Here is a 26,101-nt window from a genome sequence, read left to right on the forward strand (position 1 = left end):
CTCTCTTTAACATTGCAATATGATGTTTTTATCTTAGGGTTGTCAATTTCTCAGAGAAAAATCACACATGTTTTGGGTACTAATATTTATGAGTCTGAGCAATTTGGTGCAGATCCAAATACAAACAGATATCTAGTGTATCTAAATGTGGTTTCATAGGGGATCTGATGGGCCATAGTGGAGGTTGGTGCCATTCTAGTTTCACAATGAATACATGTTTAGTTAGTGTCTGCACAGTCACAAAGAAAAGTTCTTGTAAGAAAGAACATTAAAAAATTAGTTTTAAAGTTTATTTAAATAGCTTCAAAGCAGCAGTCACAAAGCAGCAGTCACAAAGTGCTTATTTAGTTCAGCTCACAGAACTAATATCATTTCTCCTTTGAGAAAAATCCAAAGAATTAATAAATGATTCATTTCCTTTTCATTGTCCTTTACTCATAACATTTTTCACCACTTTTGTTAGTATGTCTCAAACGAAACTCGACGTCACTGAATGTGTGGAGGTGGAGACTGCATGACATTTCTGCGCTGGCATGTGCTGCAGATTCCATTAGCCCCTTGGCACAAGCCACAGGCAGCTGCTGAGAGAAACACCTGTCGCAGGTCACAGGAAGGAGAGGCCCCACAGAGATGCAAAGAGAGGGGAGGGCCGCAGCCCTCATAGGTGCATGAGACAGTCAGAGGAGAGTGAAAGCAGCGAGACAGATTAACTGCGTAAGGAAAGCCAAACTTGTTTTTCTTGTTCCTGCATATCTCTGGAAGGTGGGACGTATGCATGTAAACAGCTCAGATCAGAGCACATACAACTCAGCACGAGGATTGGTTTCTGTCCCTTGGAGTTAAACACTCAAACAGCACCAGAAGGTACAGTGATGGATCGAGATTTCAGGACTTAACTCTGTGTAAACTGTGTGTGGGTGTGTGTGTTTGTGTATCTCTGTGTGTGTGTTTGTTAGAGACAGAGAGAGAGATAGAGAGGGAGAGAGGGAGGGAGAGAGAGAGAGAGAGAGAGGCGGTGCACCTGTCGTGTGAAGGACAGCCGCTTCATGTCATTAATACGTGGAGACTTCTCAATAAGCATTACTTCATCTTCACACATTAGAACATCCAATCACTTGCAATTGCATGAATGACTTTGTCTGTGCAATTGATTATAATTTGTTAACGCGTGAAAAAGTCTGCATTTTATTTCTGCTCTATCCACATGTTGGAGGAGAAGAAATGACAGGATGGAAAAAAAGGCAGGAAGATGAGGGGAAAGAGCTGAGATGTGTTTGCACAGCACAAACTCTGTGGGTTTTATGTTCGGCTTAAAGAGTTTCTCCATCAAGTTTTGGTGGTTGTGTCACCTGCATACCACGCACCTGGTGACAGTGGTTTTTCCTGTCATACTGTTTGCATCCGTCACTTAAATGCAGGAGCATGTGAGAATACTCTGCATTCTTACGATCAGCGTGTGGAATGTGTCACTATCAAGCCCTCGCTCGTCTCATTTTCAATATACGATATTCAGGTGAAGCTGAGCTAAGTGTTTCACATTAACTGCTAATGAGATAATGTCCTGATAATTACAGCGGGCTGATACAACAATTAGGCAACAAGAAATTAGATGCCACATAAAAGTTGGTATGTTGGCAAACATTTCTCCAAAAAGGTTTTATTTTATTACCTACACATTATTACCTGTGTTGATTCTGTCAGGCGGTAGAGCGGTACAGTGGTTAGAAGTGTTCCCTAACAACAAGAAGGATCTGTGTTTTTTAAATCTGACACTTCTGTGTGGAGTTTGGATGTTCCCTCTGTGTCTGGGTGGGTTTCCTCCTTCCCACAGTCCAAAGACGTGCAGCTTAGGGTGATTGTAGACTTTAAATTGTCCACGTGTGTGTGTGTGAGTGTAAATGATCTACATACTGTTTGGATGTTTGTCTCTATATGTCCGCCCTGTGATGGGCTGTGCAGGGTGTAGGCTTTGCCCAAAATGTCATCTGTGTTTGCCTCCATGGATGTGTGTCTGTATATGCTTGATTTTCCTCTTTGCACCTGCACACACCAGATGTCTGCACCACCTCGGGTGGCCCCGAGAAAGAGCTCAGGCCTCCGGGTCATGATGCCTCCAGGAGAGCGGCCTCCTCCCGGCAGCCTGTCCATCTACACAGTTTCTGGTAGGTACACTCATCTGATCAATGTGCATGACCATGTACTGTGGATTTCTGGATACTACCTCGTAGCTCACTGCGGCAGCCTGGGTGTTTTTGTAAATGTGTTCATTTTCGTTTTAGTAACTTCTTTGTTCTCCCTCCGCTCAGAGAATGGTGCCCACGAGGACTCAAATCATACAACTCAACAGAATGCAGAGAGAGAAGTGGTATGTACTCGCATAAACGATTTAGTTATAGATTAGTTATTCTTATATATATGAATGGAGAGAGGGAGAGAGACAGACAGACCCATTGTAAGGAAGTGTCATTATCTTAAAGTCAAATGAGATCATCTCCTGTGCAGAGAATCTCAGTGAAGTATGTAGTCCCGTCAAGTTTATGACAGTAGCCCTCATACAGCACCTCAGCACTTCCCTGACAGAAACTATTGTCTATACACGAGAGAGAGAGGACACAACAGCTGACATAAGAGTTTGCCGTTGAAAAAATTGCTTCAGCATATAGATGATATGAATTTTACTAAAGGAAAAGAGAGAAAATCCCATCGTATTGTAACACATCTTTTTAAACTTGTCTACTGTGTGATTAGTGACGTTTAAAGGAACCACTCCCATTGGTCCTAGAAGAGCTGATCTAATCTAAGTTGTAGAAATAGTATCAATTGCCAAGGTGAGAGACAGCGGGGGGGATTATGTTGCTTTGTTTTAAAACGTTATGGAACAAAATGTATCACAGAGGGAAGATATGAAGGAAGTGTCTTTTGTCGTGGTTAACACAACATCTTCAGCCGAGCTCGTCAATAAATCAAACTGTACGATCTACTACTGCAACACAGCAAATACAGGTTATAACTTTAATCCTGTTTGCTCAGTTTGTGGTAAAGCTCTTTTATTAGATTTTATATTATATTCATGCAGATGTGGTGTTACTCTAATGACCAAAATTTAAGAAGTTTGTATATTATTCAATATTGATTTTAAACATTAAACATTAAAAAGCATTACAAATCTTACAAATCACAGATTACAAACTATAGGATTACTTATTTTACCTCTGGGTTAGAGCATTAGTTTGCACACTGAATGTATGGATGTGTGTGACTTTCATGTTAGTGTCAACTTGTGGCTTTTTAAATCGTTGGGGTGTGTTTACGTTATTAAAAAGAAAACTGCTATGAGTTGCATCGAGGATAAAACAGTTTGCGTCTTTATCAGGAGATTCTGAACCACTGCTTTGACGACGTGGAGAGATTCATGGGGCGGCTGCAGCAGACGGCCGAGGCCCAGAGTGTTCTCGACCAAAGGAGGAAGAAGTCAAGGAAGAGCAAGAAGAAGACGGGACCCGATGGTGAGAGGATCCTACCAACTAACTGTGGTTGTCATGGTTTCATAAAGGAAGGTTAAGAGAGATGCAGGCTACAGAAGGAAAGTAGGAGCAGGAAACGGAAGGCTGAATATTGGCACAGTATAAACAGGCAGGCTGGGGAAAAAAAACCCTCTGGTAATTCAGACCAATCCTTGCCTACAACAAGCATTCTTAAGAAATATGGAATGACTGAAGCTGGGGCCGAGTCGATTCTGGAAGATTCAGAGCACAACTAGCATAATATTAAAAAGAATAAGTTTTCATCAGCGTGTGTATTTGTTTATTTGCAGGATTTCACAAAAACTACTCAACAGATTACTATGAAACTTGGTGGAAGGATGTACCCAGTGGTGAGAATAGGAGATAAGCGTTTTTCTTAAAACTACTTTGCATCCTGCTTGAGAATAAATTTGATTTCAGACTGACGGCAATGAATGCATGAACGCAATTATATGTCATTATCATTGGCTTTGTCTTATAGGAGATTACTCACCAAAACAAGCAGTCAGACTCAACACTAATGAGTCATCATCAGTAGTGGAAGTTTCTAGTATTCTTCTCTTTTTATCTTATTTTCCATTATATTTTTACTTTCCGAACATAGGTTGTTTAAAAACCTGAAAACCACAGTATATCATATGCACGTGACAATAACAGTGAGTGTGGTGTGTAGAAGTGTAGAAGTACACTTAATTAAGTTGTGTTGCTTGTACTCTCCTGTGTGCAGATGATTTGTTGACCATGAAAGCGTCTCCTCCATCAGAGGAAGACTTCTTGGACGTCTTTCAGAAAATCAAGTACTCCCTCAGTCTGCTGGTGAGATTACACTAGTCATTTGTAACTTAACACTGTGTAACTCCACTGGAAATGAAAATGAAAGTGTCTTTGTGTGTTTAGGACCGTCTCAAGTCGTCCATCTCACAGCCCGATGCCTCCGACCTGCTGCATCACATCTTTCTGCCTCTCAGACTAGTGAGTCTCTCTAGTATTTGATTTAGTGTTTTTTCTTTCTGTGAAACCGATGCTGGTAACCTTCTCCTTCACAGATGGTGAAAACCACCGGAGGCCCAGCCCTAGCTGCATCCGTGGTCGGTCCTGCTATGACCAGCGGTGCCGTTTCACTGCTCCAGGAGCATCTGGCTGGAGGGGAAAAGGAACTCTGGACTTCATTGGGGTCTAACTGGACTTCCTCATGGTCTGTGTGTTTATGTCTCTGTGTGTAAATGTGGGTTTGAGACTGTGTTGTGCGGGGCTAATCAAACGCTCTTTCCCCCTTTTTCCCAGTTCGCACCTTGATGTGTCGGCTGGTCCATATTCGCCCGTCTTCCTGGACGGATGGCAGTCGCAGGCCTACGACTCAGCTGGGCAGCCTCTGGAAGATCCCATCGCGTTGCAGCACAAGCAGGATGCCCTCAGGGAAAGGAATCAGCCACAAACTCTGCAGAAACCAGCTCGACAAGCATCGGAGGGCGCCGGTGAAGGCACTGATGAAGTGTGAGTCTGTAGACAGAGCGAGGCATAGTTACATAATATACTGTATGTAATAATGTACTGCACAATGTCAGTCAAACTCCAGATGGCTGTAATTAACACTGTTGACTAATAATATCCCTCATTTATGTGTCTCTCATCAGATTCAAATTACTGATATTTGACTCCATTTTCGTTTCAGAGATGGCAACGGGCTCCCACCAGAGGGAGAGAGGTTTTACTGCTGCAGCTACGACTTTGTGGCCAGAAACAGCACCGAACTGTCTGTGCTACAGGGAGAAACCCTGGAGGTGAACACTCACACAAGTAGAATGGCACTAAGGGGCCAACAGTCCCCTAATGAAACCACATTTAAATTCACTAGGTCCGGATTTTGATTTGGACAAACACTCATATCAGGCCCCTAAAGATCCATGAAATATTCTCTGATAAATCAATATTGGAAAATCTCCTATCTCATAAAGTTAAAGAAAGTTAAAGAAAATTCTGGATCCACCCTCTGATCCGGATCCACACCAAAATGTTAATGGATACTTCCTTTGCCCATATGCCATCGTTCAATCTGTGTTTCACAACAATCCCAGTGGTAGTTCTTGTGAAATCTTGGGGTAACTTCTTGGTGGAGGTCATTATACTATATATAATATATATTCTTGGAATATGCCACAAACCTCAGCTGATTTGTGAGACCTCCTCTCTTTAGGTAGTAGAGTCGGCGAAGCGATGGTGGAAATGTCGGAATCGCTTCGACCAGATAGGATTTGTTCCCCACAACATCCTGGAGCCTCTGTCTGCTCTGAACAACACGGGGAGGGACAATCCACTGGTCCGGAGAGAGTCAAGGGTACAAGTACACACACAACACTACTCTCACGGTTCAATGCCTGAAACACCTCACACGCTGTGTTTTTAACCCGTTTGACGGTTTTTATTCCATCCCTGTTCTTCCACAGATTGCACTTTCCCCTCCAGCAAACTACTTCTCATTTCCTCCATCCAGCCCGGATGGGACCAGTCCTAATGCTGCAAGCCCAACGACGCGCCCACAGAGCGGAGAAGAAAGTGACAGAGGTAACGGACGTCATGTGTAGGGTACAAATATAAAGAAGGCCTATAATATATATAATTATTTTAAACAAATTTCGCAGTGGAGAAATGTGACATTTTGACCCAACATATTGTGTATGATGCCGTAAATGACACCTTGCTGCTGTATGTATTGCATGTGTATGAACTTTTGTGTGTCTTTGCAGTCCTGATAATAAATGATGAGCTTCTGCAGCGGCTGGCTGGGAGGAAAGAGTCTGTCCGTCCGCCGGTGGCCCCTCGCACCCCGGACACTTCCACTTCCCTGAACTACCGCTCACCCCCTGCTGAGGTGGAGGCCTGGCTCACCGCTAAGGGCTTCAATCAACAGTGAGTGTCGCCCCCCCACCCCCACAGGAGACGTCTCCAGCTCGAGCAGATTCACCTGGAGGCCGATTCAGCACAAGGCCACATATCCTGTCCTTGAGATCATTAATTATGAGAAATATCACGTCCAACATTGGTTGTGTATCAAAATCAATCAAACCTATGCCTTTGTTTCACCGAAGGTTTTTGTGAAATTAGAATTATCCAGATGTGAAATGGACCAGCAAATCAGATTTTATTGGTCTAAAGGGGGAGTGAGATTTATGAAGGTGGTTATTGGACATTCAAGTGCTGATATGTTTATTTATAACCAGTACGTTGCATTACACTTGCTGCTGATCTGCACAACAGCGCCCTCACATGTCAACAATGAACAAAGCAAAAATACAGTGAGCTGGACGTTTGCAGCATTAAGTGCAACAAACAAAAAGTGGATCTTAATAAAAGGAGAATCTAAAATTTGTAATTTCAAAATTGATGCCAATCTTCTAGTTTCAGTAGCTGGATTCTTTCTTCGCGACATTATTATTCAAATTGGTGATGTTTTGACAATGAGAAGTGATCAGACCCCAGCAGTGACTTTGTTGCTTCTTTCTCCTCCGTCAGGACGATTCGGGGTCTGGGCATTTTAACTGGAGCGCAGCTTTTCACTCTGAACAAGGAGGAGCTCCGCCTAGTGGCACCGGAGGATGGTGCAAGAGTCTACAGCCAGATAATGGTGCAGAAGACGCTTCTCGAGGTTTGTCTAGTGTTATTCTAGGTGAACTGTGTGTGTGTGTGCATGTGTGTGCGTGTGTGTGTGTGTGGTTAAGCTTGGGTCGATGTGTCCTGAGCCACTTGTTTGTTCAGCCTCGACTGATAGACTTACATCATTTCAGCATGCTGCCATTGATCTAAATTGACTAAAGTTTATTTACCCTCCTGTTTACAACTCCTAAATACACAATAAGTCGTAAATACATAACAGGTTAAAGGTCAGAGCCTTCGTTGTTCTTGGTCTGACGTCAAAGGAATATCACAAACAGTGTGTTATTCATTTGACCTTTACCGTACAGACACTGGTTGACAATTCAAATTAAATTTCTCTCTTTCGTTCTCAGGATGTGCACAAAGCCACGGAACTGGAGGCGGTGATGGAGAAGCAAAAGCAGAAGATCGGTGTGAAATCGGAGGGTGGTGCATTTTGACTGAGCCCGTCCACATCCGCCGATACAGTTGCGGCATCAAACATCAGTGGACGTACACGTGGTGTTGCTCGTACAGCTGGTGGCACAGAGGCACGTTTTAATCGTGCGTGTTGTTGAGTCTCTTCTGTGCCAAAGATTCATGGACATGAACGAGCTGTGTTCAAAGTAAAACTGTCTTACTAATACTCTAATATTGAGACGAGCTTTAAACTCCTCGACAGTATACTTATTTTTGTTTTGTATTTAGTGAAATATATAATATAAAGTACAGATGCATACAGTTCTACAGTATCCAGCCATTACTCACAGTGAGATTGAAGAAGAAACTAATAATTCCAGCAGTGAAAACGTGTGAAATACAATTTACACCAAGCTTATTCTGACACTACTGGATTTCAGATGCAAAAGATAGATTTCATTCGCCCGTCTGACTGAAAGCTTTACGATTTTCGGAACTTCAGTTCAGTTTAAGGTAGAAACAGTGTGAGGGTTGTAAGGTGCAGCTGTGGCTTTGAGGGAGAACAGCAGGTTGTCTATTATTCGCAGGGTTGTTGGTGTGACCTGCCGTTGGTGTGGCTCCAGTTTCTTCTGTTACCTTTAAGACAGTGGCATGGACGCTGGGAGTCGAGGTAAAGTGGAAATACACTACCAGCAAGCAGCTCAGGACGGTCCCTCATAGAGAAGACAGACCTGCTGTGAACCCAGTTGGAGAATCGACGAGTGGCATTTACCGAACCGAGCCACTGAGGGAATTCATGACTGTGTTGGGACCAGACTACTTCAGTGAGATTCAAAAAGTAACTCAGGGCATGAACAGTCTGAGTGAATCACACTTTTTATTGCATTAACGTCAACCTGCATTGAGACAATGTTGCTTGCTGCAGACAAATACACATTGAAATTATTGTACGTCATAAATACACAATTTCAGTCTATGAGATTCAAAATGTTGCATTGTGGCACACATCAGATCAGCATGTATAAGAGGGATATAAGGGATACGTTGCTGTGGATGTGGCAGCTTAAACAATATATATATTTTTGTATAACAGCTGTGTTTTCTATGATTAAAATATATAATAAAAAATGTATGTGAAGAATTCTATTATGAATTATTTATTTCACAGTTGACACTGAGTGCAAAATGAAAGCTCAAGTCATTTTTCAGCTCTTTAAGGGATTTAAAAAAGTGACACCGCAGATGCTGTCTGTCTGTCTGTCTGTCTGTGTCTGTCTGTCTGTGTCTGTGTGTGTGTACATCTCAACCAATAACATTCACCTGAGGTTAACTGTTCCAGTGTAAATACACGATTCCTGACATTGTTTTACTCTCTGCTGTTCACCTATTTATTCATATTCTGCTCCACGGTGGTTTCACTTATCGATTTTTATTTACATACATTTATTTCATTAAACTTTTAGTCAAGAATAATCACAATTTGAGGACAAGATTCAAGTTAAAAGTTCAATAAATTGCTCTTTATAATTACACTTAATACTCCTATATTTAATACCCTAAACACAAACATATCAGATATCATTTGTTAAATAAAAATACAAAGAATATTACAATTTACTCTCTATTCCTCCACAGCAAGGCTCTACTTCTCCAAACTGTAGATCATTACTGTTTAGATTACTATCCACTAGGATCTGGGGATTCAATGTCTATTATAAAGCAAATTATAACTACTGGTCAGAAAGACAATAGTGTTTCGGTGACTGTGAGATACATCCTGATTTTACTTTGAGTCTCGTGCAATTAAAATAGTTAAGCTTAGTGCATAGCTTGAATTTTAAAGTAATTAGTAAAAATTTCTTATCTATTTTATAAAATAAATCTTTGTGACTATAGAGTTAGTGCATTTATTTTTTTTGGGCATGAACACTGAATTGTTTTGAGGTATCACGAGTGATTCTCTGTGCTTTCCGCTCTGTCTTCACGGCTCGCAGGTGAAGGTCTGGTCACAGCTTTCCCAGTTCAGAAGCTCTTTACCCTGAAACCACAGCTGGATCTCCCTCTCCGCCCCCTCCCGGGAGTCACTGGCATGGACCACGTTCCTATAAAGGACCAACATACATCATTACTCCAAGACGGACAAAAAGAAGACTACACATGCAACAGCTTCAATATCTGGAAAGTGGCTGTGTCATGAAGTTATTACCCAACCGTGAAGCTTAAAAACACATCAGGTTACCTGCTGACATGAATGCTGAAGTCTCCTCTGACTGTGCCGGCCTGGGCCTCAGCTGGGTTAGTGTGTCCCACCATGATGCGTGAGGTCTGGATGACGTTGTGCCCTTCCCACACCTGAGAATGCACATAAAACAGAAGAAGTGTAGCAGGTTTTTTTTCTTGCAACATTCTGCACTAGGTGTGAATCATTTGCTTAAATGAAACTATCACGTCCGTCAACCGAATACAAAAGTAGAAATGATAGAAATGATGCCCTCACCATGGCGACCACGGGCCCTGAGGTCATGTAATCTTGCAGACTGGGGTAGAAGGGCTTTGTCCTCAGATGACAGTAGTGCTGAGCCAGGAGATCATCAGACACCTTCACAACACACACATGTCAGATGTTGCACTTTACACAAACATCACCCAACGTGGTCCCCTCAGACTTTTGTACCTGTAACATCTTCAGACCAACCAGCTTGAAGCCTCGCTGCTCAAACCGCTGCATTATTTGTCCTACAAGACGTCGGTGGACTCCATCGGGCTTCACAGCGATGAGGGTCTGCTCCCTGACATCTGGACAACCTGGTGGGACAGAACAGCAGCTGATCAGCAGCACCAGCCTCACACAAAGCACAATATAGATAAAGACGAATATAGAGATGTTGATGCATATTCACACAATTTACTGCAGAGAAACACACACACAGAGTGGAACAGGCACGTCAGATATTTTGGTGAGTTACGCAAAGATCAGCAGCAACACGACGCACGAGCTAATGAATGACAGCATGCGATCAATTACACACACGTGACCTGCCCGGAAAAGTCCTGATGACATTTAACTCGGAGTCTGTCCGTGCTGTGCTGTGGGCTACATGTTGGTTGGATGTTAGTTTTCACGCTGAGAAAAAAGTTCGGCTGTTGTGCCGGATGATCCTGCGCCTTGCGCGCTGAATGCGCACCGGTTTTGGCCCAATTACGCACAGCTCAGGTCACAGTTTCTCCACCACCGCCGTCACCCACATGATCATCACTATCTTCTGCACCCCCCAACCTAGTTCCAGTTCATGACCCCGTGAGTTTGGCAAGAGGATTTGTTTTTGCAAATGGCCCTGCGGTGTTTGGAGCAAGTAAACGCTGCGTCTCTGTGGTGAAAATAACGTTTAACGAGCAGCGATATATTCTTTTCAATCTAAAGAAATCAAGTTTATATCTATGTCTTGGAAGAATTGACATTTAGTCCGATTTCCCTGCGTTAAAGAGGAGATAGAGTCGTATTTAACTGAAGTGCCCAAAGACTGGAAAATGTACAAAAGCAAATTCTAAGACTTTTCTGACTTTTCTCGAATATTAGTTCAGTCACTTACTTGATTTGCTCCTGAGTCCACACAGCAGAGCGGCTGCAGACCCAGAAACCAGCTCTTTACTGGTTTCTCCATGTCTCCAATAAAACGGTCGGGTGGTTCCCTGAAGTACCCACCTCGTCAACACGTTCATGTTTGGGTCTGTGTCCCGTGTCCCCTCAGGAGACAGAAGTCAACGCTGCTCAATTACAACTCACGGGTCTGTCCCACCTGATTGTAGCTCCCTCTGAAACACACTCAACTCCAGTGAAGTCACATGCGTCAGCTGCTCCTCTTGTTTCTCCACAAGAACTTTCCCCGTTTAAATGCTAACATGCTGATAATGTAATGTCACACCCCCAATTCCAGAAGAATCAGTAAGGGGGAAGCTCGAATCGTGGCAGCGGCAGCTCGTAGAGGCACTTCGGGTCTCCACACAAACTGCCACTGATATGTAAAGGCAGTGTGGCACAGGCATATCTTATACATGATCAGTAGACAAAAATAAAAATGCTTAATAAATCGTTTTTTAGAAAAAAATGATTTGGGAAATTGGCCGTATTAAAATACAGTACATACGAGCACAGAAAGTAGAAAACAATAAAACAATAAAACAGATGTGAAGGGATGACACCAGAACTGTACGCAGTGTCTCAACCATCCAAAAGTAAGTAAACGTTCACAAACTGGTCCCAATCTCCCGGAATAAGTCACAAACAGCGTTAGTTGCTCTCAGACAGTGTGCCAGCAAAGGCAGCTGCCTCCAAACAGTGTGGCAACAGAGGCAGCTGACTCCAAACAGCTTGTAAGAGGCAGCTGCCTCCAAACAGCGTGGCAACAGAGGCAGATGCCTCCAAACTGCGTGGCAGCAAAGGCAGCTGACTCCAAACAGCGTGGCAACAGAGGCAGATGCCTCCAAACAGCGTGGCAGCAAAGGCAGCTGACTCCAAACAGCTTGGTAAGAGGCAGCTGCCTCCAAACAGCGTGGCAACAGAGGCAGATGCCTCCAAACAGCGTAGTAACAGAGGCAGCTGCCTCCAAACAGCGTGGCAACAGAGGCAGCTGCCTCCAAACTGCGTGGCAACAGAGGTAGATGCCTCCAAACTGCGTGGTAACAGAGTGATTTCAAGCTTCAGTTCAATGACACAAAACAAAGGCAAAGCATTAACAGCATTTAAGCAGAATGGATACGAATATTACAAATAAATCAGCCACATAAACGAGCATGTTTCACAATACAAGTGGGGAAATACAGATCAATTATTCTGGGTGCTCAGAACAGTAGCACGCTGATAAACATTCCTAAACTACATAAAATATCCCTGAATAAGTCACAAACAGTGGCAACTGCCACCAAACAGCTGCGGCAACTGCCTTTACAAATCAGTGGCAGTTTCTGTTGACATCGGAAGTTCCTCTACGAGCTTGCTGTCTCTCAGAAGAATGACATGTCACACTGCCTACGTCGAAGATTTCTGATGTTGCTGTCATGGCTAAGCTTCCCATTATAAAATCCATTGCAGAAAAAGTTGAATATTTCAAAAAGTATCCTTTGTTCTTTTTTTATGTCAGAAGTTGTAAACACACAGATGTGTCCTTGACCAGCAGAATGTTTAATAGGTGAAATTGGTTGAAGTATGTGGAAGTCGTCAGAGACAGAAAAGACGCCAGTGAGTTTAAGAGCCCAACAATGACCCTGCTCTTCAGTGCCGACAAATACAGCATCGAGAAAGTTCTTCATGATACAAGACTATCACAGTGAATTAAGTATTTTTTCACAGTGAATTAAGTATTTTTATGAAGTTGTTGGACTTGCAAGAGCTAACAAATGGTAAATGTTCAAGACCGTTAGTCCATTTATGATCTTTCTTGATCCCTAAAACTGCTGGATGGATAGATATAGATATATATATATATATATATATATATATACACACACACATTATGCAACTCAATCCTGTCATCATTACACACTTCATATTTCTCTTAAGCTATAAAGTAAAGCAGGTTAACATTATTGTCTCGTGCTTGACACCATACAACAGTCTATTTTCCCTGTGACCAATACATTTAACTTGAGCTATAACATATGTGGAATTTGTTTTAAATTAAACCACATGAATGATTGTCAGTGTTTAAGACATTCAGGCTTGTTTAAAAATTCACTCAGAACTAGAAAGAAGTCTAAACTTTTACAATTAATCTATACTGTACAATACATCTCTACAAAATTAAAATCTGAAAAAAAAAAAACATTCAGCATTTGAAGTAGTTGAATTCCAGTTAATATGAAATTCAACAGTGTTAACGTGCAGCAAATGATTGTAACACTGTCAGAGCACATAGGGCAATAAATCATGAATTATCCAAGACTTGAGTTTTACTAAAAAAGCACTTTATTTAAATCAAGCAGGTTTTATCTTTGTCAGAATGGAATGATATGAAAGATCTTAAGTTGAGAGTCCGTCTCCGTTGGAGATGAAAACAATTGAAGGCAAAAATGAATAAAAGCAGATATTTTAAAAAACTCAAAATGAGTTGAAAGTGCTCAGTCCCAGCTCGGCCTTGTTGCAGAGGCGTGGGAGAGAAGACCTGGCTCAGACTGCTCCAGGTCTGGGCGACAGCCGACTGCACACCAGGTTTACATTTCTTGCCAAATTATCATTGGCAATACATAAGGAGGGCACTGCTTTTTAAAAAAAAATAACGCGCCAACCTTCTACAGTAGAAATCAACGAAATTAAACATCAGCAGCATCCTCAACCTCCAGTCACTCAACCATGAAACGCATGTGGTTCCTTCCTATCACTCTGAATAGGAGGAGCGACGCTGAGCTGGAAAGGAGTGTTGGGGCAAAGTGGTCAGCACAGGCAGTCCTTGAAGATCATAGTTGATGTGTGGAGTGGTTCAGTCATTGTGCTATAGCTTGATGGTGCCAGTGGGCAGGCTACTGTTACACAGTCTGTAGTAGCGCAGGTCATTCACCAGCCGCTGCACGCTTTGAGTGAAGGAGGGCAGGTCCTAGAGAGAGAAGAGAAAGGTTTAACAGATATGAATTTACAGAGGGGACACGAGTTGAGACTGGTCGGAGTTTAATTACATACAGTCTCACAGCAATGAACAATAAATGCAATTATAAAAAACGTTAGCCTCCACCTCTTATTTTTGTCAACTTGTTGAGGGCTAAAAAGATTAGGATGAAAATAATTTTCAATTAAGAGCTGGATTGTGTTGCTTATTGCCAGCAGTGTAAAATACTGTTCAGTATTCATATGTGGACAATCTTTTAAATGCCACTGTAGTGTTGAGTTGTTATGAAGATTCATGTCCATGACCAATCAAAGTAAAATCAAAACAAATCAAATCATGTAAGTAACAAGTGGTTAATTCCATCACCATTTAATGCAGCACTTGTGCCCAAAGGAAGTTAAATACATTGCCAGGGTTAACGATTGGTGGACAAGATATCTGAGTAACGTCATTCTTACCTGTTCAAGCTTGAAGTTGCGTGCAAGTACACCTCGTTGGCCACTGTCTACACCCTGGCAGCTGTTGAGGAACTCTGGCATGAAGGCAGAGTAGAAGGCATCAAAGTCCACGGAGGCCATGTTGTAAATAGCGAGGACGATTTCCTCCTGAAGAAGGTCGTGGCTTTTGTGGAGAAGGACCTGCAGCAGCACGTTGATGAAGTGGAAGAGCATCGAGGTCCGAAAAAGCTTCTGAAGCACATTCAAAAGAAAAGGAATGACAATGGAGTCTTTACATTATAAACATTCATATTAATAACAGAGAGTACAGAGGTTATATTGATTAGAAAAGTGGTTGTTTTTGTTTTGCTCGTTTGATTACTAATTAGATTTAATTTGCCAAAAAAGGGAGACGAACACCAAAAGAGAAAAACATCTCAATTTATAGCTTATATACTTTTCTCAATATAATATGTGAATCCAAAACTTACAAACAGGAGCCATAAGAGTGCAAAAACGTGAGTTAGCAATGCTGCATGATGATATACAACACATCTACCGACACAGAAGCTCAACTCACTCTGTGATACAACTTGTGCTTGCTGTTCAGCGACTCCAGATATAAGAGATTCTGCTTGAAGATGTGGATGTCGGGCTGCAGGAACGACTGTCCGAAAGCCTGGAGACCACATTTCAACACAAGTCAGGGAAGGAAGTTACATCAGATTCAACAATGACTTCATCTGTTAGCGGTGTGATGAAGAAGTGAGTTAACTGATGATATTGAGAACAGAAAACACAAACCCGTTTGGATTTTGTGTTCTGTATGGTTAACGTTACAAAGCTGCAGGACATCATATAAATTATAAATAGTTCTTCATTTGAAAAACAGAAATATAGAACACAGTGGTATAAAGGTTTGATGCTGTGGCTGTGGACACTGACCTGCATGGCAGCTGTGAACTGGGCTTCGTTTTCCATCGTATCTTCAGCAGCTCCTCTTTGGACACTTGTTAAGACTGAGGTTTTAAAGAAGTACCTCCAGTTTTGGTGAAGTATTTGGTAAAGCAACTCAAACATCTCCACCTTGACGTCTGGTGAAGATCTCTGTCAACGAGTTTCAATGTACACCATCAAAACAATATCATAATGTGTGTGACACGTTTTATTGTCCGATTTTTCAAATTAACAGATTTGTGACTAGTGTCTGGTTTCCACAGACAAAACATTTTAATCTTTTTGATAATATATGTTGTTCCACAATATTCACATTTACTGTCTTAGCTGGATTTCTCAGTGGAGAGTGATGCCACATGATCATTTGAGGTGTTTAAAATCCAGAATGAACGTTAACTTTGAGCAAGTGACCACTAACTGACCTCTGCCACCACCGGGTAAACCTGCTCCATGCACAGAGAGAGGATGTTGGGTAGGAAGGGCTTGAAAGCTTGACCAGGCTCTTGCACCACCACCTGCAGGATTTTCAGGAACTTCTGTACCACTCTACACCCTGCACTGCCCTCTTGCAAAATACTGGCTGCCAGCTGTTCCCTGCAGCACATATAAGTGACATTACATTCATTAGTGTTAAAGAGTGATAGCAGCATTATGCCCGAAGCCATTTAAAGTCTTTATCCATCCAAGCAGGATGTAATACTGCTGGGACCAGTTTCTTTTACCTGGTGAACATGCTGAGAAAAGTGTGGATGATCTGTCCAGTGAAGGCAACACCCATCTGGACTCGCAACGCCTGAAACAGCGTCAAGAAGAAGGCCAGCATCTCATCTGTCACATCTGGGAAAGAGAAATGACCGTGAACAAAGCTGGCCAGTCAGATGTGTCGTTGTTTGTTGAGAACGTGTTTTATATTAAAATGTATTTATTATTAGTTTCATTGCAAGCAACTACAGAAAACTCTTTGCGAAATGTAAATTAACGGATCTCCACTTAAATCAAATGTCAAGTTTAACCTCGAGATGGGCAGCACAACTACAGATGAGACACTGACCTGGCTGCTGAATAAACACTGGGAAAAGGCTGAGGGACACTTGGACAGACTCCTGGAGACTCTGGTAACAGATCTGACGTGATTTGGTGGATTCCCCAGAGATGCTGTCCACCATGTCTCTGAGCACAGGCAGGGTCTGCTGTATCAGCGCTTTCACTGGAGTGAGAAGACGTGACAAAACACAATTGGTGGAGGAAAAGGAATGACAGGGCATCAAATAATCAGACCAGGAGTAACAGAACAGAAAAGAAAGATAAATAAAATCAAAACTGACTGTCATCCAATGCGGGTTGCCGAGGAGTGATGTTCACCGTTCCTCTTAAAATACGATATTCCCGCGTGAGGGCTGCCATCATGCTGGCGTGGTTGCTGGAGCGAGTTTGCCACTGCTGCTCACTCTCTGGTAAATTTGGCCACGGGAGCAGTAGCATGTTGGATAAAGCCCGACACACCAGCATGTGCGCCTGTGTGAGCAGAAACACACAACAACAATTATTTCAAGTAGTAAGAACATTTCAACCTTTTAGATTCTTTTCTCAATCGACTTTTTGAAAAAATGTTTGGCTTGTGTAGTGAAGTCTTTTATTTAAAGAGAAATTGTGGACTAAATGTCAAAAAAAGAATATACTAAATAAAAGGAACAAACATTTACCTCTTGGGGAAGTCTGCGGGTCCGACTCTCTGTGGTAATGAGGTTGAAGATGTTCTGAACAGCTGGCAAAGTGACCAAGAACACTGGCCGCACAGTAGATGTGATGGAAACCATCAGATGGCACGATGAAAGCAGCAATTTCTCAGGTACCTGGATATAAAAGCAGAATTTAAGTATAAAATCATTTGGCAACAACATTCTCCACTTTCTTCTTTGTCATGTATGTAAGTAACCACCAATGACATCATCAGAGAGCGAGAGAGTTAGAGAAGCTACCTTAGTTGTGATGAGTGGGCTGCTGGCCTCAATTGTGGATGTGATGAGGTTGATGAACTGGCTCTGGTTTTGACTGTGGACTTCACTGTAGAACTGTGCAAGCCAGTGAGAGTAGGCTTGCAAAGCAGCAAGAGCCTGTGCATGTCTGCAACAAACAAAACATGACACACGGTTAAAACATGTGCTGCTCTGAGACATGCACTGAAATCTGGACATTTTCCTGAAATTCCTGGGCTATACGTGAGAACGCAAATGTCTGACTTTTTCTAGTAGCCCCAGAGTAAAATGTCCGAGCGAGCTCATGTGAGAATAACAGGGTGTTGACACGCAACGGACATGAAATAGGGAGAATACAAATGTCTCAGGGTGAAAAAGAGGAGCAATAAGCGAAGACGCAGACAAAGATGTTAACTTGGAAAGACGATACGATTCAAGAGCTTTCTAGGATAAGGGCCAACACCTGTGTCAATGTGCTATATTCAAAAACAGGTGCTTCCTGCCTCCTTGCTGCTCTACCCAGGCTCCACCCCTCCCCTGAACGCTATGGACATTTTTCTGTTGTCGTGAACGCCTCTGACACGGACAATCTCCTGCTGCGTTCATATGCGAAAGGAAAACCAGAAAGTGTCTGGACCCAAATTTACAGACATTTTTGGAGTTCATGTCTGCAAATGAAATAAATTAAACATACTTGATTCTTCTTTGTAAAGCTTCTCCCAGTTTGTTTTGAATTTGCATTTATAATACCGTTTAGTTTATTTATGACGGAATTAAATATATTTTAATGGCCTTCCGCCTTGCCGCTCCAAGGATCAAAATTATTCTCTCTTCATTATGCAAAATGTGGACCAGCTCTGACGACAAACAATGGGAAGCAATTTCACCAGCACTGTGCAAACAGCCACAGCAGCTTTTATTCTAACAGTGAAATACGGCTGTTGAGTGTCTAAATTCACACAAACATCGCAACTGTTCACACACACACACGTCCCCTATGTGACACTGTGCTCTATAACGGAATAGTATTGTATTTTATGACCATTAAGGTCCCATGTTAAAAGATAGGGTTACATTTCTTCTTTAAACATGTGATACTCACACGTCAGTGAGGTCAGGCTTGAGCACAGAAGGCACAGCGGTCTCCAGGTCGTAAAGGCTGGTCCGAGAGCCGTAACAAGTCACTTCAACCAACCTTGAGAAAGACAAAGGAAAGGCTCATTATGACATTTTGCTCTTTCAATTATACAAAATGAACGGCCAACAGAAAATGACTACATCACTTGTTTGTCATTAGATATCCCAAAACGTGCAACAATATGGTTTAACAACATTCTGAGATATAATATAGTCTCATGTTGTAGGTACAATGTTATATAGAAGCACAAACCTCTCCACCACGGCCAGGGCATCACTGAAACGTGCAGCAAAAACATCCCCGATGAAATGCTCAGCCAAGCGTCCGACAGCTTGAAGTAGGGAGCTGAGGTCCCTGAGAGAACAGTGAAGGCGGCGGCAGTCGTTCTCCGCAGAGATATTTAGCCTTCGACCTGAAACACAACAGAGCATTCAAACATTTGAATCTATGCGAGTAGCACCATTATATGTGGCTGTACCAAAACCAAAAGCATTACATACTTGTGCCAGTGGTGACAATAAACTGCTGCAAACCCAGGTACACGTCCAAATTTTCTTGAAGCACTGGAAACTTGAGACAGGAAAGAGGAACAAGGAGGAAGACTGTCAAAGATTGGTTATACATTTCTCAGCATGAAACAATAAAATCTGCAGCCATGTGAAAATAATTCAGTTTCTTTCTATTAATTAGTGTATGAACACATCACTGTAAACAGCAGAACTCAGTGAGGTTATAATTACAAGTGATCAAGAAGAAATATTTGGATTTTAAATATTCACATTTTCTATCAAGACGAGAGTGAAACTCATAATTCTACATTCCACACATGAAGTGTTATGTTCACATGGCTCGTCAGATCTTTTCAAACTGCTCAACACGTGGCTGGATCATCCTTCTAGGAACTCATGTTAGTTTGAAGTCATATGACTATTTTGTTTCACTCACGAGTTAACTGGTAAAATAAAATGAGGAAATGTGTAATGTTATTGTGGTTTGTTTAATATTTCAGACCATGAATACGTTGTGAGCTGATGAACAATCTTAGAAACTTCAGGAGTCAATATTGCTGCTCTAATGTTTTGGCAAGCTGGAGTGTGTAATCATGTTTGGAATTAATGTTGAAGCTCCTGTTGAAGGAAATTTGCTCAAGTTGGAATTAAAAAAAATATATAAATGAATTTTGTGTAGATGCCTAAATCCTTACAATATGTCAATGTGACACCAACAGCGACCACTTACCAAAGTAGAGAATGCATGGGATGGGAGCAGCTCCATCACCTTGGCAACCACCTCCAGACTCTGACGAAGGTACTTCTGCCACTCTGTCTGTTTCTATGGTTACCAAATGAAGAAAAACATTTAGACTTTGAAGTGAAAGCTAGAAACACCTTCCTAATGAAGTTAAAATAGCAAACTTTTACTTTAGACTTCCTGTGGCTAAAAAGAAACACCAGAAATATTAAATAAAAAGATGCAAATGACAGACTGGAATATACTGTGTGGGAAATGTTCTTACATCATCATCCAGCGTTTCATCATCCAGCTCTTCCAACTGTGCTTGATTGTATCTGAACTGAATGCGATTTAGAACTTCCCTTAACAGAAGAACCAGGGCATCTTTGTACCTGTCCAACCACACATGATTATATTAAGAACAACGACAACACATCAGACATCATGTACACTTAATTATATTGTATAGAGTTCAGTTCACTTGGTGTTTCAGAAAAACCACTGAGGTTTAAAAGGTATAAATATGCTTTCTGAGTCACTTACCTATTCAGGACACTGTCTCGGTCTGCTAGTCTGCTTTTAATTTTGGTTGTGAGAAAATCCAAAAACACACTCCAAATTTCCAAGCAGGCAAAATAACCTTCATGGGTAGGCTGAAAAAAAAAAATATATATATATATATATATACACATTTATAATCAATGAGAGGCAAGCTTGCAGGAAACCTGAAGGAATCGACACAATGTGGTGTACTGCACAAATAACCGACTAATTATCATTACCTGGTTGAAGGTGAACTTGAAAAGAAGGGAGAGAAACTCTACAATTGGAAACTGAGGACTGGACTCAATCCGCCTCAAGTGAACACTGACAAACAGGCGCAGAAAATCAGTGAACTTTTCCAGGTAACTGCAAGAGGAAACAAAACAAAACATTAATACACCACGAAGATCTTGCACTCAGAAGTTACTTAGTCTACACTGGTCAATAATGATGCATCATAACCTTAGATACATGCTTTTCTGTATGATGTCTGCAAAGGGTCTTTTTGAAGGACGACTTCAGTTCCTGTTTACACTTTGCTCATTTTGTGTTAAATGATACGAACAGTGCAGGAAAGAGCTTCACATGTGTTGTGTTACAGGCATAACGTAAAAGTTATGTTTCACAAGTCTACGGAGATGGATGGTGTTCTAATTTGGTGGTTTTGACAGTCTGCCACGTACGAAGATGTATTTTGCTACGTCATACTGTAAGCTCGACACCCACAGTATGATGAAAAGAATAAATTACCTTACACATACACTATCATCTGTTAACACGTCTGCACGCACAAGCACCAGCGCACTAAGGTCCATACCTCTCATCGAGTTCCTGTAGGCGGTTCTTGACTGTATGGGCATTATTCTCTCGTGTCAGCCTCTGCAGAAGAAAGAAGGTCTGCTGGAACATGCGCAGCAGGTACTCCTCAAAATCCATTGGCACACAGTTCTTTGACACCAGTTCATTGACACAAGTCATGGCGAGTACGCCAAGCCGGGCGCGATCCACCTTGCTGCCCTCACATTGCTGTCCGTTTCGCCCTCCCCCGTTCGACGTTGGTGCCATTGTCCCAGGGTTAAGCTGGCCATTAGAAGAGGAAGAGTTGGAGGAGATGAAGGATCCCGTCTTGGCCTTTGTGTGAATATCACAACCGAAACGTGCAAAATGGAAAATGGAGGCCAGCAGGGTGGGTGTGATGCTTGTTGAGAGAGGGATCCAGCTGAACAGGTGGGCCAAACACTCCAAAACAAGACAACAGAGCTGCTGACTCTCACTGTCCAATGCTGCCATGGGCTGGCAGAGCAGCTTTGAGTATTGGCTGCCCTGAAACAAACTGCCCAGCAATTCCACTAGATGGATTGAAGAGACACAAAATGGTCCGGTTAAAGCCCAACATTTCAATCAAGTCTTTGCATTTTAAAAGGAGCTTAAGAATGATTTTCTCACCACTTTCCCCTGAGGTGGGTGAGGGAGGTGGCGTGGAGGCGATGACACTGTGCTTATCCCAATAGGTCTCCAGGATACCTGCAAAACAAGACATAACGCATAGTTAAAACCACATATACTGACGGCTTTCCACCAATACATTTTTCTGAGCGTCAGCCTAACTCTACTTCAGGCAGATTTGATCTAAGGTTTTGCAATTAAAAAGTCAAATTAAACCCAAATTGCAGGTTGCAACATTGGTGGTTTTAGCTTTTCTGTTGACGGTAGGCCTCAGTGTGCAAAGGGAATTGAAGTCCTTTGCATTGTTCGCAATATGGGATGCAACAGTGAGGTCACCCAGAACAGGGCTAATCCCAGCATGCAGCGATGGTGCTGCTGAAAAATAGTGTTGTATTATTATTATTATAATTTTGTTGTAACATTTACAGGTGTGGAGGCAAGACATTAAAATGATCATCCCCTTCAAAGTAAAAGCATCAAAAAACAGTAAAAGACAACCTGCTGTTTTGCTCCTATGCCGACAGAACACTACAAGTGATCCACCACAAACTACCACCAGGCACTTTTAAAATGTATATTCATATCAGGAAATCATGTTGCACAAAAAGGTTGTTCTCACCCGTCAACAGTCCAAGTACAGTCGGTACCTGCTCCAGCAGCAGTTTACGCAGCTCATCTTTCCTCGCAACACTCAGATCTTCTCGAGGACATGCAAGTTCCTCTGATGTCGTTTTCAACATCACCAAACCCAACTGAGCCAGAGCTGGGGACTGGATCAACTGTAGTTCACAACACATCAAGAGACAATGGAGATAGAGATTACTGAATTTTTCTCACTATATACAACAGATGAAAAAGCTGATGATGATAAAAACTCACAGCACAACACGCTTTAATTGCATAAAGGATGCGAGCGAGGCTCACCTGAAGGGTGTTTGTAAAGAAATCGTGGTAGAACATCGGCCAGTCCTGGCGACCAATGTCCACGATGACCTTGCAGAGTTTGTTACGGATGAAATAGGGCACAGATTTGTGCTGAGCAAGCAGGAGTTTGGGTAGACAGTTGCGAATCTCCATCTTGTCTTGTGAAGCAACACCAATCCACATTTTGTTCACCAGGTTCTGAAAGTAAAAGGGAACAATCGATGGTCAAAGATGTAGAAAGTTATTTAGACACAGCTCTTCTGCTTGAGGAATTTGTTTGATTACTAATTCCTGTAATTCATTTATCAAGAAAATGCTATAAATAAAACAACATTTTTAATTCAATCATATCATTGGGGTCAGACTTATCTCCCACAAAATGTATGATACATTTAACCAACTCATTTTGTAGAACTAATGAAATGAGGAAACAAAAAAACAGAATAAAACTAATGTCATACGATCAGTTCCTAATAAGCATTGCATTTCTGTGTGTAATATTTTAGTAAAAAAAGGCCCTGCAGGGAACAATAATTCCAAAATATGTATCTTCCACCTACAGGACTTACTTCAAATACTGTGAGGCTGTACATCATTACATACTCATTCCGAGTATTGGAAAGGAAGAACATGCAGTGCCGCCACGCTCCAGTCTGCTGCGCAAAGTTATTCAGCAACTCTTCTGCAGAGAAGAGGAAGTAGGTATGATCACAGAGGTATATGACAATGTAGTACTTCACTTGCAGACAGACCGAAAGTAACGCATCACAAAACAGGAAGTGTCTTAAAAAAAGTGACACAAAAAATAGAAACCAAATTATTCCGGGTCACATTAAATGCTCCACTGTGAGAAACTGTCCAACAGTGAATTTAGACAGTATTCAGACCCCTTCACATCTTGTGATGTTGCAGCCCTATGCTGAAACAATTTGACTGATTTTGTCCCTCAACCAACCTGCACTCAGTAACCCAATATTAAAAAGTGAAAAGTGAGTTGAGAAAATTCTGTACATTTCTTAAAAGAAAAGAAAAACTGAAACATAACATTAACACAATTATTAACCCTTTGATCAGGTGCCTCCCATTTATCTTCTTCATCTTTAAGATGGTTCTACACCTCAATTGATTGGACATGATCTGGAAAAGGCTCACACACCAGTCTATATAAAGGTCTCACAGCTGACAATGCACATCATAGCAAAAAGCAAGCCACGAGGTCAGAGAAACTACCGGCAGAGGTCACACACAAGATTGTGCCAAGGCACAGATCTGGAGAGGGCTTAACGGTTTCAATTTCATGTTTCCCACTTCATTGATCTACTGACTACACACTTACCTATTTCTCTCTTCCGCTCATTGGTCGTGCAGCTGTGAAAGAACTCCGTCATGAGGCTCTCCAGTGCGCGCAGCGACGACTCCTCTGAAGCCTAGAGAATAATACGAGATAAAGTTAAACATAAATGAGCACACATAAGATAACTACTTGACAATATGCATGATCCGAACCAGTGGATGCTCTATTTGTCTCATAAGGATCTACACATTAGCGTGAGAGAAATCAAACGTAGACCAATATCTGTCCATTTGACAGATGAAATTCAGGGATGTGCATGTCTTGCAGTGTACATGCACATCGGATGCCGAAGTGCAAACCAGTCATAAGTCTCTGCAAACACCAGATCATGTCCAAAAATCCCATTGTCACCGTGAAGATAACAACACACGGCCATTCGAGCATTTACGATGATATCTTCTAGTTTGTTCCCAAAGAATGAACGTGTGCACGTGCAGAGAACTTCATCAAGCGGTCTCACGGACTAATCTTAACAGACATTAGTTGGCATTTGCAGGTGTATGTTACCATCGTACTCGAGCTTACTGAGGTGGAAACCTATCTTCAGAAGTCAATGCCTGCACACTGCTATAGATGGATATAGCTGGATCACTGCACGTGTATCAGTGGCGTGCACGTTTAGGCACGGCCTGGTGGAAGTACACAGTTCACGTGGATGGTGAAGGGTCTCGGTGATATATACAATCAAATAGCTGTAGGTAAAAACACTGGGCTTTGGCAGCTGGAGGAGGATTTGGCCTCGTCTGGCGAAAAGAGGAGCGACATAGAAACGAGGCTTCACGCAGCAGCTCCCGTGGCAGGCGGCTCTGAATTCCTCAAATACGCCACAACTTGCCGAGGCTCAACACGACTCGAGGCAAATTTTCGCTTTTGCAAGATGGGCGTCTAGTTCCGTGAAATGGCTTGAAGAGCCGTCACGTCCCGTCAAGCGGCCCGGAGCTCTCTCTCAAACCGTTACCTGACCTGTCACACACACTGGCCTGTCCCATTAGCGCCATGTGTTAATAGGAGTATTAATAAAACGTTATGTGTTCCTGTTAGAAGCCGCTGCACCACGCTAGCCGTTAGCACATGGGACAGGAAGACACGGGCGAGTGTGACAGACAGGCTGAAAGGGGGAGAAGCGTTGACTCGTACTCACCATGTTCAGCGGGGCTCAGATGCTTTCTTGGGTTTACTTAAGTCTCGGCTCAATTACACTAATGAGCCAACATTAGCTGCCTGACTAGCCAGATCTGTAGCTAACGTTAGCTACGGTGTTGCTGGCTAACGCAGCTGCAGAGGGGGCTCATCGTGGGTCGATTCTCCACACACACACACACACACACAAACTCACTCACTTACACGCGTCTAGCTAGCAAATGTTAGCAATAACTGAGTTATTTTGATCTCGCCCGCAATAAAAACGCGTACTCGCTCGACCAAGTACACAGGCAACCGAACCAGCTAACTCGAATCGGGTGGGCTCGGCTGCATCGTCGCGTGATTCCGTTGGGTTTGTTGATCTTTAAAATCTTGTTCTGCGGGACATCCGACACCGGGGAGAACCGTTAAATAGCCCCCCCCTAAGTCCAAACGTCTCGCGGCTAATCACTCGCCAAAAGCGGTGCAGCGGATGGCTAACGCGTTAGCTTCTCTACAGGGATGAAGACGTCGCGTTTTTTCGTTAGCTTGCTGTCAAAAGCGGAGACACGCGTCCACGAGCGTCGGGCGCCTCCAGCCTCGGTGCTTGTTTTACAGCGGGGGGTCACAGCACTCCTTCCCCGCACACGGGACGGACGAGCGGCGGCGTTAAGCGTGTGGTAGTTGAAGGCGCTGGCTCCTGTTATTGCTGCTGTCGGTGCTCAGGGCGGCTCAACAGCTAACAACCTCCTGTTACAGCTCGGGGCTTCGCAACTTCCTCTTTCGCTGCAGAAACCAACC

General features: G+C 42.6%; 3 protein-coding genes across 4 annotated transcripts; 1 reads left to right on the forward strand and 2 right to left on the reverse strand.

Moving 5' to 3' along the window:
* Positions 1 to 539: 539 nt before the first annotated feature.
* On the forward strand, positions 540 to 8,720 carry eps8l1a (eps8 like 1a). The gene is made up of 14 exons (XM_035180583.2): positions 540 to 864; positions 2,054 to 2,162; positions 2,307 to 2,365; positions 3,374 to 3,506; positions 4,252 to 4,340; positions 4,422 to 4,496; positions 4,571 to 4,719; positions 4,809 to 5,018; positions 5,197 to 5,305; positions 5,719 to 5,859; positions 5,969 to 6,086; positions 6,269 to 6,431; positions 7,035 to 7,167; positions 7,529 to 8,720. The coding sequence occupies exons 2-14, from the start codon at positions 2,054 to 2,056 to the stop codon at positions 7,613 to 7,615; spliced, it is 1,575 nt and encodes a 524-aa protein (XP_035036474.1). The 5' UTR covers positions 540 to 864; the 3' UTR covers positions 7,616 to 8,720.
* On the reverse strand, positions 8,435 to 11,578 carry nme4 (NME/NM23 nucleoside diphosphate kinase 4). 2 transcript variants are annotated; one of them, XM_035180584.2, is made up of 5 exons: positions 11,165 to 11,578; positions 10,249 to 10,379; positions 10,072 to 10,173; positions 9,814 to 9,926; positions 8,435 to 9,676 (listed from the first exon to the last, which is right to left on the reverse strand). In XM_035180584.2, exons 1-5 carry the CDS (start codon positions 11,292 to 11,294, stop codon positions 9,556 to 9,558), a joined length of 597 nt encoding a protein of 198 aa, XP_035036475.2. In that variant the 5' UTR covers positions 11,295 to 11,578; the 3' UTR covers positions 8,435 to 9,555. The 2 variants fall into 2 exon arrangements, with proteins under 2 accessions (XP_035036475.2, XP_035036476.1); XM_035180585.2 differs by lacking the exon at positions 11,165 to 11,578 and adding an exon at positions 10,760 to 11,136.
* Positions 11,579 to 13,518: 1,940 nt separating this feature from the next.
* On the reverse strand, positions 13,519 to 26,096 carry xpo6 (exportin 6). The gene is made up of 24 exons (XM_035180582.2): positions 25,320 to 26,096; positions 24,161 to 24,251; positions 23,394 to 23,506; positions 22,825 to 23,022; positions 22,520 to 22,679; positions 21,901 to 21,978; positions 21,272 to 21,803; positions 20,694 to 20,820; positions 20,455 to 20,564; positions 20,195 to 20,303; positions 19,918 to 20,010; positions 19,179 to 19,248; positions 18,931 to 19,090; positions 18,643 to 18,735; positions 17,544 to 17,688; positions 17,268 to 17,417; positions 16,890 to 17,079; positions 16,616 to 16,771; positions 16,287 to 16,401; positions 15,987 to 16,158; positions 15,553 to 15,714; positions 15,188 to 15,286; positions 14,629 to 14,859; positions 13,519 to 14,161 (listed from the first exon to the last, which is right to left on the reverse strand). Exons 1-24 carry the CDS (start codon positions 25,320 to 25,322, stop codon positions 14,060 to 14,062), a joined length of 3,459 nt encoding a protein of 1,152 aa, XP_035036473.1. The 5' UTR covers positions 25,323 to 26,096; the 3' UTR covers positions 13,519 to 14,059.
* Between the last annotated feature and the right edge of the window lie 5 nt (positions 26,097 to 26,101).

The sequence above is a fragment of the Hippoglossus stenolepis genome, chromosome 16, assembly GCF_022539355.2.
Source record: "Hippoglossus stenolepis isolate QCI-W04-F060 chromosome 16, HSTE1.2, whole genome shotgun sequence".
Classification (NCBI taxonomy): Eukaryota; Metazoa; Chordata; class Actinopteri; order Pleuronectiformes; family Pleuronectidae; genus Hippoglossus; species Hippoglossus stenolepis.